Source organism: Falco punctatus (assembly GCF_963210335.1).
Source record: "Falco punctatus genome assembly, chromosome: 3".
Lineage (NCBI taxonomy): Eukaryota > Metazoa > Chordata > Aves > Falconiformes > Falconidae > Falco > Falco punctatus.
The window spans coordinates 105,689,998-105,702,867 of NC_137582.1; the positions used below are offsets into that span (position 1 = coordinate 105,689,998).

Sequence of the window (12,870 nt, forward strand, 5' to 3'; positions counted from 1 at the left end):
TGCCGTCTCAGCGGCCCCGCGGCGGGTCGGTGGCGCCGCGTTCCGCCGCCTCGGCCAGGCGCCGCGTGTAGCGCTGGATCGCCATCTGGAAGTGCTCGGGCGTGTTGAGGTGCGGCCGCAGGAGGATGACGAAGGCCTTGGGGAGGAAGTAGCCGCCCAGCAGGGCGCTGAGCGTGCAGAGGGAGCCGAGCACTCGCGCCACCGCCTCCTCCCGGCCGCGGAAGGCGTCCCGCGTGCAGAGGACGGCGGCGGTGCAGGCGAGGTGCAGCAGTAGGCAGCAGGTCAGGCACTTGGCCTCGTTGTAGCTGGCGGGCAGGTCCTTGCCCGCGTAGCTGAGGACGAAGCAGCAGGTGCTGAGCAGCAGGGTGTAGGCCATGGCGGCGGCCCCGCCCAGCGCGGCGCTGGGGCCGCACTCCAGCACCACTCGCTCGGCCGACACGCCGTAGTCCCGCCACGGCATGGAGGGGCTGGCGGCCTCGGAGGCCAGGCACAGCACCGCCTGGGCCGCCGTGCTGGTGGCCACGAAGAGCACCGGCCCCCTGCGCCGCAGCCAGGCCTCGTAGAGGGCCGGCCAGCGCGTGTTCAGCTTAAAGATGCAGATGATCTGGAAGGAGCGTGTCGCCACGCACGAGAGGAAGACAGTGAAGCTGATGGCAAAGAGGGGGAGGCGCAGCAGGCACGTGTGCCTGGTGGGCTCCCCGAAGTAGCAGAAGATGCTGCTGCAGGTGCTGGCCAAAGAGCCCAGCATGAGGAAGCACATTTTCCCACCCGCAGACTTGACTACCGGCGTGGAGGCGTTCAGGGCAAAGAGGATGGCTAGCCCTGCCATGAGCAGCATGAGGAGGACGGTGGGGGTCAGCAATGCCAAGGAGAGGGGCTCGGACCAGGACAGAAACTCCACGGTGCGGTTGAAGCAAGCTTCACTCCTTGCTGGGGCCCACTCATCTACCCCACAGGACTGGCAGCCATAGAGATCTGCGGAGGATACGAGCCCGAGTAGTGACAGAGGCACATCACACACCACGGAGCCCGGTAAGAGATCCGCCACGGTGGCGCGCCCTGCCCTCGCAGTCCCCTGGGCTCTCTGCAAGAGCTGCCTGCTCCCCACGTGCTGCTCCTTGCCCTTGGGTGCAGAGAGGGCTCTTTTCCCAAAAGACACACACACACCCCACCCCCAAATCCCCTGCAGTGGGCTTTCCACAGGTCTGTTGCTTAGGCTGAGAAGCGTGAGGCCCGCAGGAGCTCAGCTGGGTGAGCCGAGGCTCAGGGGCCTGTGGGCTGCAGGCGGGAAGGGGCTTGTGCATGCAGCACTAACCTGCAAAGGCAGGGAGGGGTCTGCAGCAGCCTTCTGCAGGCAGAGGTATGGAACAGTCATGCTGACTGGCTGGGCTGGGGGCTCCCCGCTCCGCTGTTACCTGGAGCTGGCCATTTCCACCCTCCTCAGCCCAAGAGTGAGCCAAGGCTGCCAGCCAGGGCTTTGTTGTTGCGGCTGCTGACTCCAAGACAGGAGATTGTTGCCACCTGACCTAGGCAGGGGACATTTCCATATACCAGCTGCTGGCAGTCGTGTGGTGTAGAAGCCCCGAGTGCCATCTGGGGCACAAATGCAACCGCCGACTCGAATTTGAATTTCCCTCCCAGAGGATGTGGTGGAAGAAACAGCTGTCAGGCCGGACATCCCTTGTCCACCAGCCGTGGGAGAAGGGGCTCTGCTGGCTCTTTGACTGCGTGGGCCCACTGTGGGCAGCACTCCCCGGAAAGCACAGGGCACAGGCTTTGCATACCCAGGGGTAAGCAAATAGGAGTCAGACCGATCGTGGTCAGGTCAGCTCAGAGGTTTTTACTGACCACAGGGAGGAAGAGGAAGCAGGAGGGAAGAAGCTGGGGGAATGGCAAGATGCAAACGAGAAGCTGAGAGGAGGAGGAGGCAGGGTGCGGGCAGGGGAGCCAAGCAGGAAGGAAAGGGAGGTAGCAGCCCCCTGGGGCATACTGACCCGATCTGTTCAGGAAGGTTCCTGATGGACAGGCCACGCAGCTGAAGCAGCATCGGTGGCGGGTCTGCTGTAGCCGCTTCTCCCCTGGCTGACAGGCCTCGGAGCACACCGAGGCGGGAGCCTGCCAGGAGCACAGCAAGGGTCAGGCAGCAGGAAACCTTGCTGAGCACCAGGCCCAGGCTTGACAGCATTCAGGCAGCTTGCTGCCAGCTTTCAGGACAGAGCCTGGGCAGGAGCTGAGAGCTTGCCACACTGTGGTTGTTACAAAGGTGGTGGGAAAGTGAGTGTTTAAAGGTAAAAGTAGGAGCCTTTGCAGTTCTCACACAGTTTGTTTTTTGGAAGGATGAAAACTGATCCTTGGAACGTGGATTGCCCTCCCATACCGCCTGCCTCTCCCCCCTTTTTTGTCCTGCTGTGGGGAAATACCCCAGAACTGGCAGTGCTGGGGTGCAGCTGGCTCAGCAGTAAGCAATAAGTAAGATCTGGATGCAGAACAGTACCTGGCCATCTTTTGTGTGCCACAGGATTTTGCCCTGGTCAATGCTCAGCCTGTCGGGGTTCACATGGAAAGTTCCTATCACATCAAAAGTCCAGCTTGGGCCGCTCCAGTTCCACATGACTATGTCATAGCCTTTATGAATGTCTCCATTGGCGTCAAAAGAGATGCGGCTCTTGTACAGGGTGAAGTTTACTTGCTTGATTTTTTGTAGGAGCTGTAAACCAGAAAAGTAAGAGAAGAGCCCTTCCCAATGACAAGATTCTCACTGAGGAGTGCCTTGTCTTGGGAGGGAGATGTGCTGGAAGGCCCCCTTTCTGCTCTGGCTCCTCTTTCCAGTCCCCCAACAGCTAGTGTATGCCCCGCTGTAGAAAGTCCCCTTCAGGTTTCTGTGAGGGGCTGAAACAGAAGTGGTCTAGGGCAGGGGGCTGTGTCTACGTCCAGGCTGCTTTCTGACAGGCAGCTAAAGCCCACAAGGTTCTTCAGCTGGGACACCAGCTTTTTGGAGGGACAGAAAACACCTAGGCACAAGGGGGAAATCCTTCCCTATGAGGAAGGATTCTCATGGATCCTCTTCCACAAGCAATAACCTTTCTCAAGTCACTCTTACCTGCCAGGGATAAACTGTGCCTTTGCTGCATGTCCCCGAGGCACAGCCCAGCAGGTCATGGAGGCCGTGGGCCACGGCGTACACAGCAGAGTACACGCTGAAGGAGGCTTGAGCATCGTATGTGTTGGGGACAGCGGTGAGCAAGTGGCACGCAGTGCAGCTCTGGGTGCAGTCCAGCTGAGCGCTGCCTCCGACTCCCTCACCTGCCTCTGTGCTGCCTGCACATTCAGCCGCAGCACTTTCCTCTGCCGCCTTCCAAGATTCAAAGCGTTTCAGCATCGTGGAATCTGTCTTCTCAACCAACATCCCAATCACTGAGCCGATACTCTGGATGCCAGGCACCTGCCAGATTGTTCGGGCTAACGACCAGTCTTCAGAACCCACCCACACCATGCCTGTGATGTTCCTCTGGACCACCACCTCAAAGAAAGGGTGGGCGCTTTTTCTGTTGGAGAAGACGACGGTGACGTTGACCCTGACGTCCCTAAGGATTCTGACCAGGTTGTGGAGCTCTGGGCTGTTGGCGTCCTTGTTGGTGGGGATAATGCCTCGGTAGGCAACGCACACATTGCTTGCAGTCAGCAGCTTGTAGAGGGCATCCAGGCCGTCCCTGCCGTAGGCATTGTCGCTGCCCAGCAGCGCAACCCAAGTCCACCCAAACTGCTGCAGCAGCAGGAAGATGGCCTTCACTTGCTGCCTGTCGCTGGGAATGGTGCGCAGGAACGAGGGGTAGAACCGCTTCAGGCTTAGCGTCTCCAAGGAAGCTTTGTAGCTAACCTGCAAAGGGAGCCAGGAGAAAAAGGAAGGGGGTTGCGCTCCCCGAAGAGCTGATGGCACAGGCAGCCCGTCTCTGGAAGACACAGGGGGCTGGGCGAGCCGCGGACCTGGAGCCAAACGTGCTGCTGTGAGAGAAACCTTCCAAGGACAGCGAGCCGGCTGCAATTCCTGCCCGCCAGCTGACAGCGCCCGGGAAGAGACCTGGGCCAGCGCCTGCGTGGAGGGGCTGTGCTTCCCCCTCACCCGGCTCGGCTCCTCGGCGCCAAGCCCACCGTCCCTCAGGCCATCGCCCCTCGGGATAGGTGCTGGGGGAGCCGCGCTCACCTGTGGCACGAGGAAGATGCCAAGGACGGCCGCTGCGGTGAGGGCCAGCCGGGTGCTGTCGGGCCCGATGACGGCCACCACGTCGGGCTCGTAGCGGCGGAAGGGGGGGAGCGCCCCCACCTCCTGCCCACCCTTGCGGGCGAGGGCGTGCAGCACGGCGCGGAGGTTGGCGGCCTCGGAGCAGGTGGCGCGGATGTCGTAGCCCAAGGTGACGTTGGGGAGCAGCGCGCTGGAGTTGTTTATCTCCTCCACCGCAAAGCGCATGGCCAGGGCCAGGCAGGAGCCGTGGCTCCTGAAGGCAGCGGCGCTGTGCGGATGGAGAGCGGTTTTCAGGGGGGAAAGCGGCGGGTGTCGGGGGGGCAGGCGGGGTGAGGGGCACTCACGCGTCGCAGCCGTGCATCGGCGGCCGGGCGGCGGCCCGCGGCACCGGGAAGAGGCCGGCCAGGCGGTAGTCGCCGCGGCTGGCGGAGGAGGCGGCGGCGGCGGCCGCGCAGAGGCAGAGCAGGGCGGGCAGCGGCAGCATGGCGCGGCGGGGCACGGCGGGGCGGCGCCTCTTAACGGGGCGGGCGGCGTCGGGCCGAGGGGCGGCCCCGCGGGAGGCGGAGGGAGGCTGAGGCGGCCATGCCCGCACGGCGCGGCCCGCCGGCCCGCCGCCCCCGCCGGGCCCTGTCCCGCGGGGGCCGGGCCGAGGCGGCCTGGAGGGAGTTCGCCGCCTCCTTCGCCCGCGCCGGCATGGTGCCGCCGGCCGAGGGGGGGCTGGCGGCCGTGGAGGCGACGGAGGGCACCGCCGTCCTGCTCCTGGCGCCGCGGCAGGTGAGCGCGGCCGGCCCCGCCGCCGCCCGCCTCCCGCCCGCCGCCGCCTCACGCCGCTCTGCCCCCGCAGGCGCTGACCTTCACCGGCAAGTGCCGCCTGCGATGCCTGTACGGCGCTGTCCGCCTGCTGGGCTTCGCCGTCGCCTCGCACCAGCCGGGGCTGCCGGTCTTCTCGCCCGCCACCCACTGCGCGCTCAGCCTGGAGGCGCTGCCCGCCGAGCGCCCGCCCGCCGCCGACCTCCGGCAGCTCCGCGCCGCCGCCCGCGCCGCCATGCGGGCGCACAGCGTCCGCCGCCGTGAGTGCCAGCGGGGCGGGGGGGAGCGGAGCGCGGGCCGCCGCTTGCGGGCCGCCATTTCGCGCGCGGCGCGGTGCGGGACGGCGGCCATTTCGCGCGCGGCGCGGTGCGGTGCGGCCGCCATTTTGTGTGCGGCGCGGTGCGGGGCGGCCGCCATTTTGCGTGCGGCGCGGGCGCTGCCCATGAGCGCGGGCTGAGGGCGGCGCTCTCCCCCCTTGCAGAAGCGCGGGTGAAGGTGATGGCGCGGTTCTCGCCCGAGTGCGCCGTGGTGCTGCTGGAGCACCTGGACACGCCGGTGACGCGGTTTCTGCTGAGCCACCCGCCGCTGTCACGGCTCTTCGAGCCCCAGGTGAGAGCCGGAGGAGCCGTGTGCCCGCCCCGGCCTGCGCCTTCCCAAACAGGCCTCGCGCAGAGCGAGAGGTGGCCGCCCCGGTGCCCAGCAGCACAGCTGCCAGGCCTCACGCACGCCCCTCCTGAGCGTTTTTCTCTCTTCCCCAGAAAAAGGAAGAATCCAGCTTCACGCCAGAAGATGCCGTTCTGGCATCTGTTGGCATCGTGAAGTGCAGCTCCGAGCGCGGGCTGCTGGTGTCAGAGAGCATGTTGGTGGCTCTGGAGGAGCTGATCCAAGCGTGCTGTGGTGAGTGGTGTGCGCCAGCTGGGCCTGTGGGCTTTAGTGGCATGAAGTAAGGAAATCGGTGAGGCTTTTCATGAGGTAAAGTTAGGGAGAGTGTGCCCTGCGACAGGCACTCTAGAGGGGTCATGGTTTTCTCCCACATGCTGGGAGTCTTCAGCTTGTGCATCGCTTCAAGTGCGTTTGTTACTGTCCTTCCAGACAGGCAGCTCGCTGCTGTAAAGGCACTTCCCAATCTGACATCGAAGCTCTCGTTTTGCTCTTTTTTGTAGCAGGTAGAAAAAACTCCCCTTACTTACTCTTACTTACCCAGCATCATCTAAAATCGTGTGAGCGGTTGGAGTTCACACGTGCTGGCCTGTAGTGCTAGAGCTTGCCTCTCACTTCAGGAGCCTTTCGCCTTTACGCTTGTGCACTTATTGTGCTTGTCTTTGATAGATGTTTTCCCATTTATTTAAAATATATCCTAGTCAGACCGCAGAGTCTATAGGGTTTTTTGGGCTTTTTTAACAAACTTCTATAAATGGGGCACGTAAGAGTAACTGACAGCATTGATCAATTTCAGAGTATATTTGTTTTTCCAGCGGAAGATGAAGGTGTCCCTGTGGTTCTGGTGTGTGGCCCAAAAAACACTGGGAAATCAACATTTAACAGATACCTGATTAATCTGTTACTGAATCGGTGAGTCTTTTCACATTCTACAAATTTTTAAGTATTGAGTGGGATTTAGGAGAAGGAAAAAAACTGCCTGCCAGGATTCTCAGAAAAGCTGTTAACAACTGGAAGGTGGATATATTTTTAAAAACAAAAATTCAGAAAAACAGACAATCTTGTCTTGGGTTCCTTTCAGAAATGCTGCCTACTGAAAAAAATTCTATTGAAATACTACTAAATTGCTGTTTTGGAGTATGTGAACTAGAGTTCATCAACAAGCAGTTAGGGTTCAGGAAGGAGTTGGGGGTTAAAATGCTTGAAAACATGCAGTAAGGTATAATTAGGTGGTGTTTTTGAAGATTCTTGGCAGAGCAAGATGTAGAAGCCTATTTGATGCCCGCTGCACGCTTAAAATAAAGATTATAGAGTTCATAAGTCTCAAATGGCTGGTCTTGGGGTGCCCAGTTAACATGGGAGAGGTGGTACACTGATTAGTACCGCCTCTAATTATTGTTGTAGCTGCTTCCCTTAAAACTGGGTGGGTATGGAGCTGTTGTAATAGAATACTGAACTGTAGGTGAGCCTTTTACGTTCTCGCTTAATGCTCTTATCTAGTGAGGGAAGGAGAGAGGCAAGTGGTGGTTTGATTTTATTCAAGTATTTATTTTTGACAACCTGGAACAAAATCAGATTGTGTTTCTGATGTGTTCCAGGTCACGTCCTGTTTCTTATTTTTTTTAGTGGATGCTAATATGCGGACTTCTTTCCCTGCAGCCTTCCCTCAATTGAATATATGGAATGCGACATAGGTCAAACCGAATTTACGCCGCCTGGATGTGTGTCTTTAAGTAATGTAACGGAGCCAATTCTTGGTACGTGTTTTGGCATTTTTTGCAGTTGCCAGAAACCTGTTTCATTTCCAGAAGGTGCTTTCTGAGTAAAGGCTGTACTTCAGCGGGAGTTTCCACGTCTGCCTTTCACACAGTTTTCTTGCTAGGGGCATCTGAGCTCTGTGTGAAAATCTCACTAAGTAACATGGAGCTACTCTTCCTGCTTGTTTTTTCTGGGTTTGGATAGTGAAAGTAGGTGGTTGTTTATAAGGTAGTGGAACAGGCTGTGGCATGTCAAAGTGGATTTTCAGCCTTTCAGATTTTAAACGTCTCTATGGGAAAATCTTTCCCAGTTTTCAGTATCCATAGATAAAACTAGCTTGAGAAATACAAAGGGGATCCACATAGGTTGGGGGCCGTTGTTACGAGTGTAAAAAAACTAGAGTGAGAGAAATCGCTGGTATTTGTGCTCTTGTGGATTTGGGTAGCTGTCTGAAAAGGATATGGCCGGACTGGTTTACTTTTTGGGTAGTCTGTGGTAAAGAGTTGTCTTGAAATTCACAAGTGTGTAACCAGCGATTTCAAACAAACAGAAAGAAAAATCCTAAACAAAACTTTTAACATGGAGTCTTGCAAGTGACAGAAAATTTTGTCTGTAGGTGCAGGCTGTACAGGAAGAACCATTAGCACATGAAAGGAGAACAGATTATTTTGGAAGGGATTGCTTGTAGAGGTGCTACAGGGATGGGAGGTTTTTGATTTGACATGCTGAACCTCCAAGAGGTTTGCTGCTCGCTGTTTCAGGTCCACCGTTCACCCATCAACAGATGCCTTGTAAGATGGTGTATTACGGACAGACAAGTTGTGAACAGGACACGGAAAGATACCTTGATGTTGTGAAGTATGTGTTCAGCTCCTACAAGAAGGAAGTGCCTTTGGTCATCAACACCATGGGCTGGGTGAAAGGTAAACGGGATAAATCTGTTCTTAAAAGGTGGTGTGGAAGGAAGGTAATAATCGTGGCGGTACACCACCATGCTTTCTAGAGTCTAGAACCAAAAAATGCAGCTTGCCCACCTTGAGCTAGTACTGGTTTTCTGTAACAGCATTCTGACCGTTTATGCAGCGGCAGCAATAGTGTTTTCTCTGCTCCCTAAAGGTGAGGGCTTGCTGCTTCTGATTGATATCATTCGGCTGTTGTCACCCAGTCACATTGTTCAGATGGACGTGTACGACTGGAAAGCCATGGCTCCGCTCACCCCAGAGTACGTTCATCTCAGCCCGGGCCTGTACACCAAAGGCAAACAGCAAGCCAAGTGCAAGCAGGTGGGTGCGAGTGAAGTGGAGAACTGGAGGCCCTCTGAAGGGGAGGGAGATGCATCGGCTCCTGAGTACAAGTTGCTGTACGTCCACCCAGAATTCCCTCGAGCGGGGATTGCAGGTGAAGCGTAAGTAGAAGGTTTAGTGCTGCGTGGTGGGTAGCGGGCGTAACAACATCCTGCGTAGTCCCGATGGGAAAGGCTCTTGCTTTGCTTTGGCCTCAAGAGCTCCATTACATCAGTCAGAGCTGGTTAGTTTGCTTACTAGGGGGTTGTTTGGGTGGTAGGTGTTTGGGTTTTCTGGGCAGTGTGTTTGGGGGGATGTTTGTGTAGGGTTGGGTTTTCAGGCCGGGGAGAGAGGATTGCTTTTTCCCTTCTCCACTTCCAGTGAACTGCTGACAGTTACTTAGTTTTACGCTGGAGGTGACTACCCCATGAAATCATTGATACTATGTCTCCTTTGGGTTTTTTCCCCAATTGAGGGGTTCCTTATCCATTTCTCATGGATCTAGATGATGATTGCGTTATATCTCAATTTGAGTGTCTCTGAAATGTTTATTTTCCTGGATTTTGGGTCTTTATTGCCAATTCTAAGTGCTCTTTTTTTTTTTTTTTGACTCTGCCTTGATTAATGAGCTAGTTAAGAAAACAGATACATTACTCTGCCTGAAAGGTGTGCGGACATCTGGGTAGGAGAAGTGAGCTGTTACCCAATAACAGACTTTGTTAAAAAACCCCACCACCCTTGTTAGTTAATGCCTTTTTGAAGTTGAAACAATGCCCTAAATCCTGGGATCCCTTAGAGGTAATAAAAACGGAGCTCTACATTTTCTTCAGTGATAGAAGTTTTAAAAACTAGTATGAAATTCTGCACGGCGTACTGGGGACTGCCTGGGGTATGAACTGTTGTGCGAGGGTGTGCTGCCTTCCCTTGACTTGTGGTTATTTTTGCAGGCGAGTACATAGCAGCATCTTGCGTGACATGTCCATACTGGGTTACCTGGGTCAGCTGCAGTCCCCGGACATAGGGGCAGTGCTTCCGCTGCACAGTCTTGTGCCCTATCAGGTAAATGACTGGTTTTGAAAGGCTTGGAGATGTTGCAGAGAGCCCGGCTCATAGTAACTGACAGTTCTGCTTGTGCTGCAAGTGGTTTTCAGAAGAGGGGAGAACATGTTGTAATCTGCAAAAAGATAAGGACTTTATTCAGTGTATCTGGAAGTCGGGTTTCTGTGGAGGTGTCAGCATGGCACGTGATTTCTGTGCGTTTGGTTGTTAATGTTGAAACTGTTGCATTTGCCGCTGAGGTACAGCCTGTCTGTAGGTGTAGGCACAGAGCATTCCGTTTTTGTGTGCTTGGTGTTATCTCTGAACTCAAACTGAACTGATGATGAGCAGTTTTTTCCTTCTTTTTCTTTACCCCCTCAGGTACCTTTCAGTGCTGTTGCACTCAGGGTTATTCACAGCGATGTCGCTCCTACCAACATCATGTACGCGGTGAACGCCAGCTGGGTCGGGCTCTGCAGGATACCGGATGAAATCAAATGCGAAAGCGAGGGGCCGGTCTTGCTGACGCAGACACCGGTCTGTGATTGCTTTGGCTTCGGTGAGCAAGCCCCGGAGAGCTCAAGCTGCATTCTCGCCTGTTGTTGTTTTGACAGATAGGTTGCAGAGTGACAGAATTGCCTGCTCTTTCAAAAAAACTGAAAAAGTGGCATGAGAGAGTATCTCTTCTGTTACGAGCTGTGCTCGAGTCCTGTGGTTTTTGTTACCTTGTGGTAACAGCTATGGGGGATGTCACCAAGCAGCACCTTTTGTAGCTTGCTTCTCTCTTTCATAACTCAGCAGTTTACTTGCTTTCTGGATTCACATTCTCCAAAGCAGATTCCACGTGGCTTATGCAAAATTCCTGTAGTTGTCTCTCAGTTTTCTCCTATGATTTAATATTGCGGGTCTGACTGGGAGTTTGACGCTGAGCTCGGGTTTTGGTAGGAACGTACCGATGAGCAAGGATGCGCCGTTTGGGAAGTTGCTGTTTGTATGTAGCGGTGCAGTTAAGACCGAATTGTGCATTTGTGGTTGTTTGGGTTTTTTTAAGGAATTGTCCGAGGGGTGGAGATGGAGAGGAAGCTTTACCACATTCTGACGCCAGTACCTCCAGAGAACCTGAGACAAGTGAATTGTTTGCTCCTTGGAAATATTTCCATCCCAAACTGCATTCTTGTGGGCCAGGTAGGAGCTGTACAGGAGGCTGCGCTTAGGCTGGCTGGCAGCTTTTCCATTTCCATATTTTTGAGGCTTATGCATGCTTGGAGATGCCTGGGCATTGGCAGATGGTTATCTCTCTAGGAAGTTGTCCTTAGCAGGTAGAAACAAGAGAGAGGAGGGCGTTCTTCTCGTGTTTCAGATACCAGAGCAGGGTTTGTTCAGTGATCGCTTGCTCCTTCCTTCCCACCAGTCAGCTTGGTCAGCGTGTAGAGGAAAACGCTTCTTGTTCCATTCAGACTTCTTAGAGTTGTTCCTGGTTTTGTTTTTTCAGCAAGGAGTTGAGGGAGAGATCCCCTATGTCACATCCGATTATAACTACAGCATCTTGGGGTCTGGGAAGCTGAAAAAGAAGAAGCATTTCAAGAGGAGGGAGTACGCGTTTGAGTGTGATTATGCCTGAAGCCTTGGGGAGCTCGGCCCGCGGGATGAGTTCTGTACAGGGCCTGGCAAGAGCCCGCTGCGGTCACAGAAGCGCTGGGTGCTCAGAGCTCTGAGAGACCCTGGACAGGCGTCTGGTGGAGATACTGCAGCATGTCTGGTTTTGATAATGTTTTATACTTTCAGTTTGTATTTCGGTGTTTTGTAATAAATATCCATTAAAACCAGTGGTTTGGTCTGAGTTTTTTCCTCGGCCCGTGTTGACTGGGACACGCTGATGGAGGCTGGGGGCGGTCCCATGAGAAGCACTCCCTGCCTGGAAGGGGAAGCGGTGCCGTTCTCCGTTCGTGGACGAGCCGTTGGTTGGCGTGGTCACAGCTTGTGCTGGCCATGGCCCGCTGCAGCCCTCTGCGCCTGGGGACACCGCTTCGTTCCGCCGCGCGGCCGGCTCTGCCCGTGTACCCTGCTCAGCGCCTTGGGTGCGGGCCGGGCTCTGGGCCTGGCTCGGTGTCACCCAGCTCTGTCCACACGGGCTGTGCTGTGGCAGAGGCTACGGTGGGGGGGAAGTGAGGATGAACTGAGGTGCCGCACAGAGCATGGGGCTGCTTGGTCTTGCCCGAGCTTGTTAGCTGGGCTGTGCCCCGCGGGGAAACACAAGGAACTTCTATTTTTGGATGGATATATTTATTTTTTTTTTCCCAGCACTTTGGGCAGCGGCCTACTCCTGAGAGAAGCTGAGGTTGGCGGGAGTCACGCAGGGGTGAGTGAGCGTCTCATGTTGAGGTGAGGACCTTTTTGGGAAAACCACTTCTGGATGGGTGGTATCAGCATGTTTGAGGGATTTAAGTCAGGCGTTTAAGGGATCTATGGCTGCAAAAATACAGCTGCTAATGGGGCGTGGCCCTGCCCGTGTCCCAGAGCAGGGGGACAGTCCGGCCCCAGGCTCTGCGGCCCCCCAAAAGCGTGCCTGTCCAGATGCCCTGTGGCCAGGTCTCTTCCCGCGGAGGAAGGAGGGATGCGGCGCACCGCTCGGTGCCAGATCTTTTCAGCTGGAGGCTGCTGTGGGCGTGAGTAATGTGCAAAAAATGCTTTCATCTAGTTTGCAAGATTTCCTAGCGCTCCAGAAACGTCTACCTGTAAACAAATTAAATGGGATGACTAGCGGGGAGGGGACGGAGCTGGAGAGGAGCTGCGAGGGGCTGTGCAGCATTGCTGCTTTCAAAGAGTTAAAGCTTTAACTTAATCCAGGCCTAATTATCCCCATCTGGCTGGGTCTGGCAGGGAAGAAAGGACTTGGCCAGCAACCTGGCCCGAACAGCAGCTAAAATAAATACAGGGGCCGTGGCAGAGCCGGGGGAAAAAATCCCGAGCAGGGCCAGGCGGGCATTGAAGTCACAGGGGAACTGGTGGAAAAGGCACTGGGAAAGGTGAGATGGGTGAGTGGTGCGGTTGAAATGCCTGGCACCCACCCCCCCTGGGGCC

The 12,870-nt window shown here is 55.8% G+C and overlaps 2 protein-coding genes across 2 annotated transcripts; one reads left to right on the top strand and one right to left on the bottom strand.

Moving 5' to 3' along the window:
• Positions 1-7: 7 nt before the first annotated feature.
• TAS1R1 (taste 1 receptor member 1) lies at positions 8-4,724 on the bottom strand (the record flags this gene model as incomplete). Its single annotated transcript, XM_080380215.1, has 6 exons — positions 8-975; positions 1,995-2,115; positions 2,495-2,707; positions 3,101-3,877; positions 4,202-4,508; positions 4,585-4,724. 6 exons carry the CDS (start codon positions 4,722-4,724, stop codon positions 8-10), a joined length of 2,526 nt encoding a protein of 841 aa, XP_080236341.1.
• A 98-nt stretch (positions 4,725-4,822) lies between these two features.
• On the top strand, positions 4,823-11,615 carry NOL9 (nucleolar protein 9; the record flags this gene model as incomplete). Its single annotated transcript, XM_080380197.1, has 12 exons — positions 4,823-5,014; positions 5,085-5,310; positions 5,532-5,659; positions 5,809-5,947; positions 6,526-6,622; positions 7,370-7,467; positions 8,230-8,391; positions 8,585-8,873; positions 9,699-9,810; positions 10,171-10,348; positions 10,841-10,974; positions 11,282-11,615. The coding sequence occupies 12 exons, from the start codon at positions 4,823-4,825 to the stop codon at positions 11,408-11,410; spliced, it is 1,884 nt and encodes a 627-aa protein (XP_080236323.1). The 3' UTR covers positions 11,411-11,615.
• Between the last annotated feature and the right edge of the window lie 1,255 nt (positions 11,616-12,870).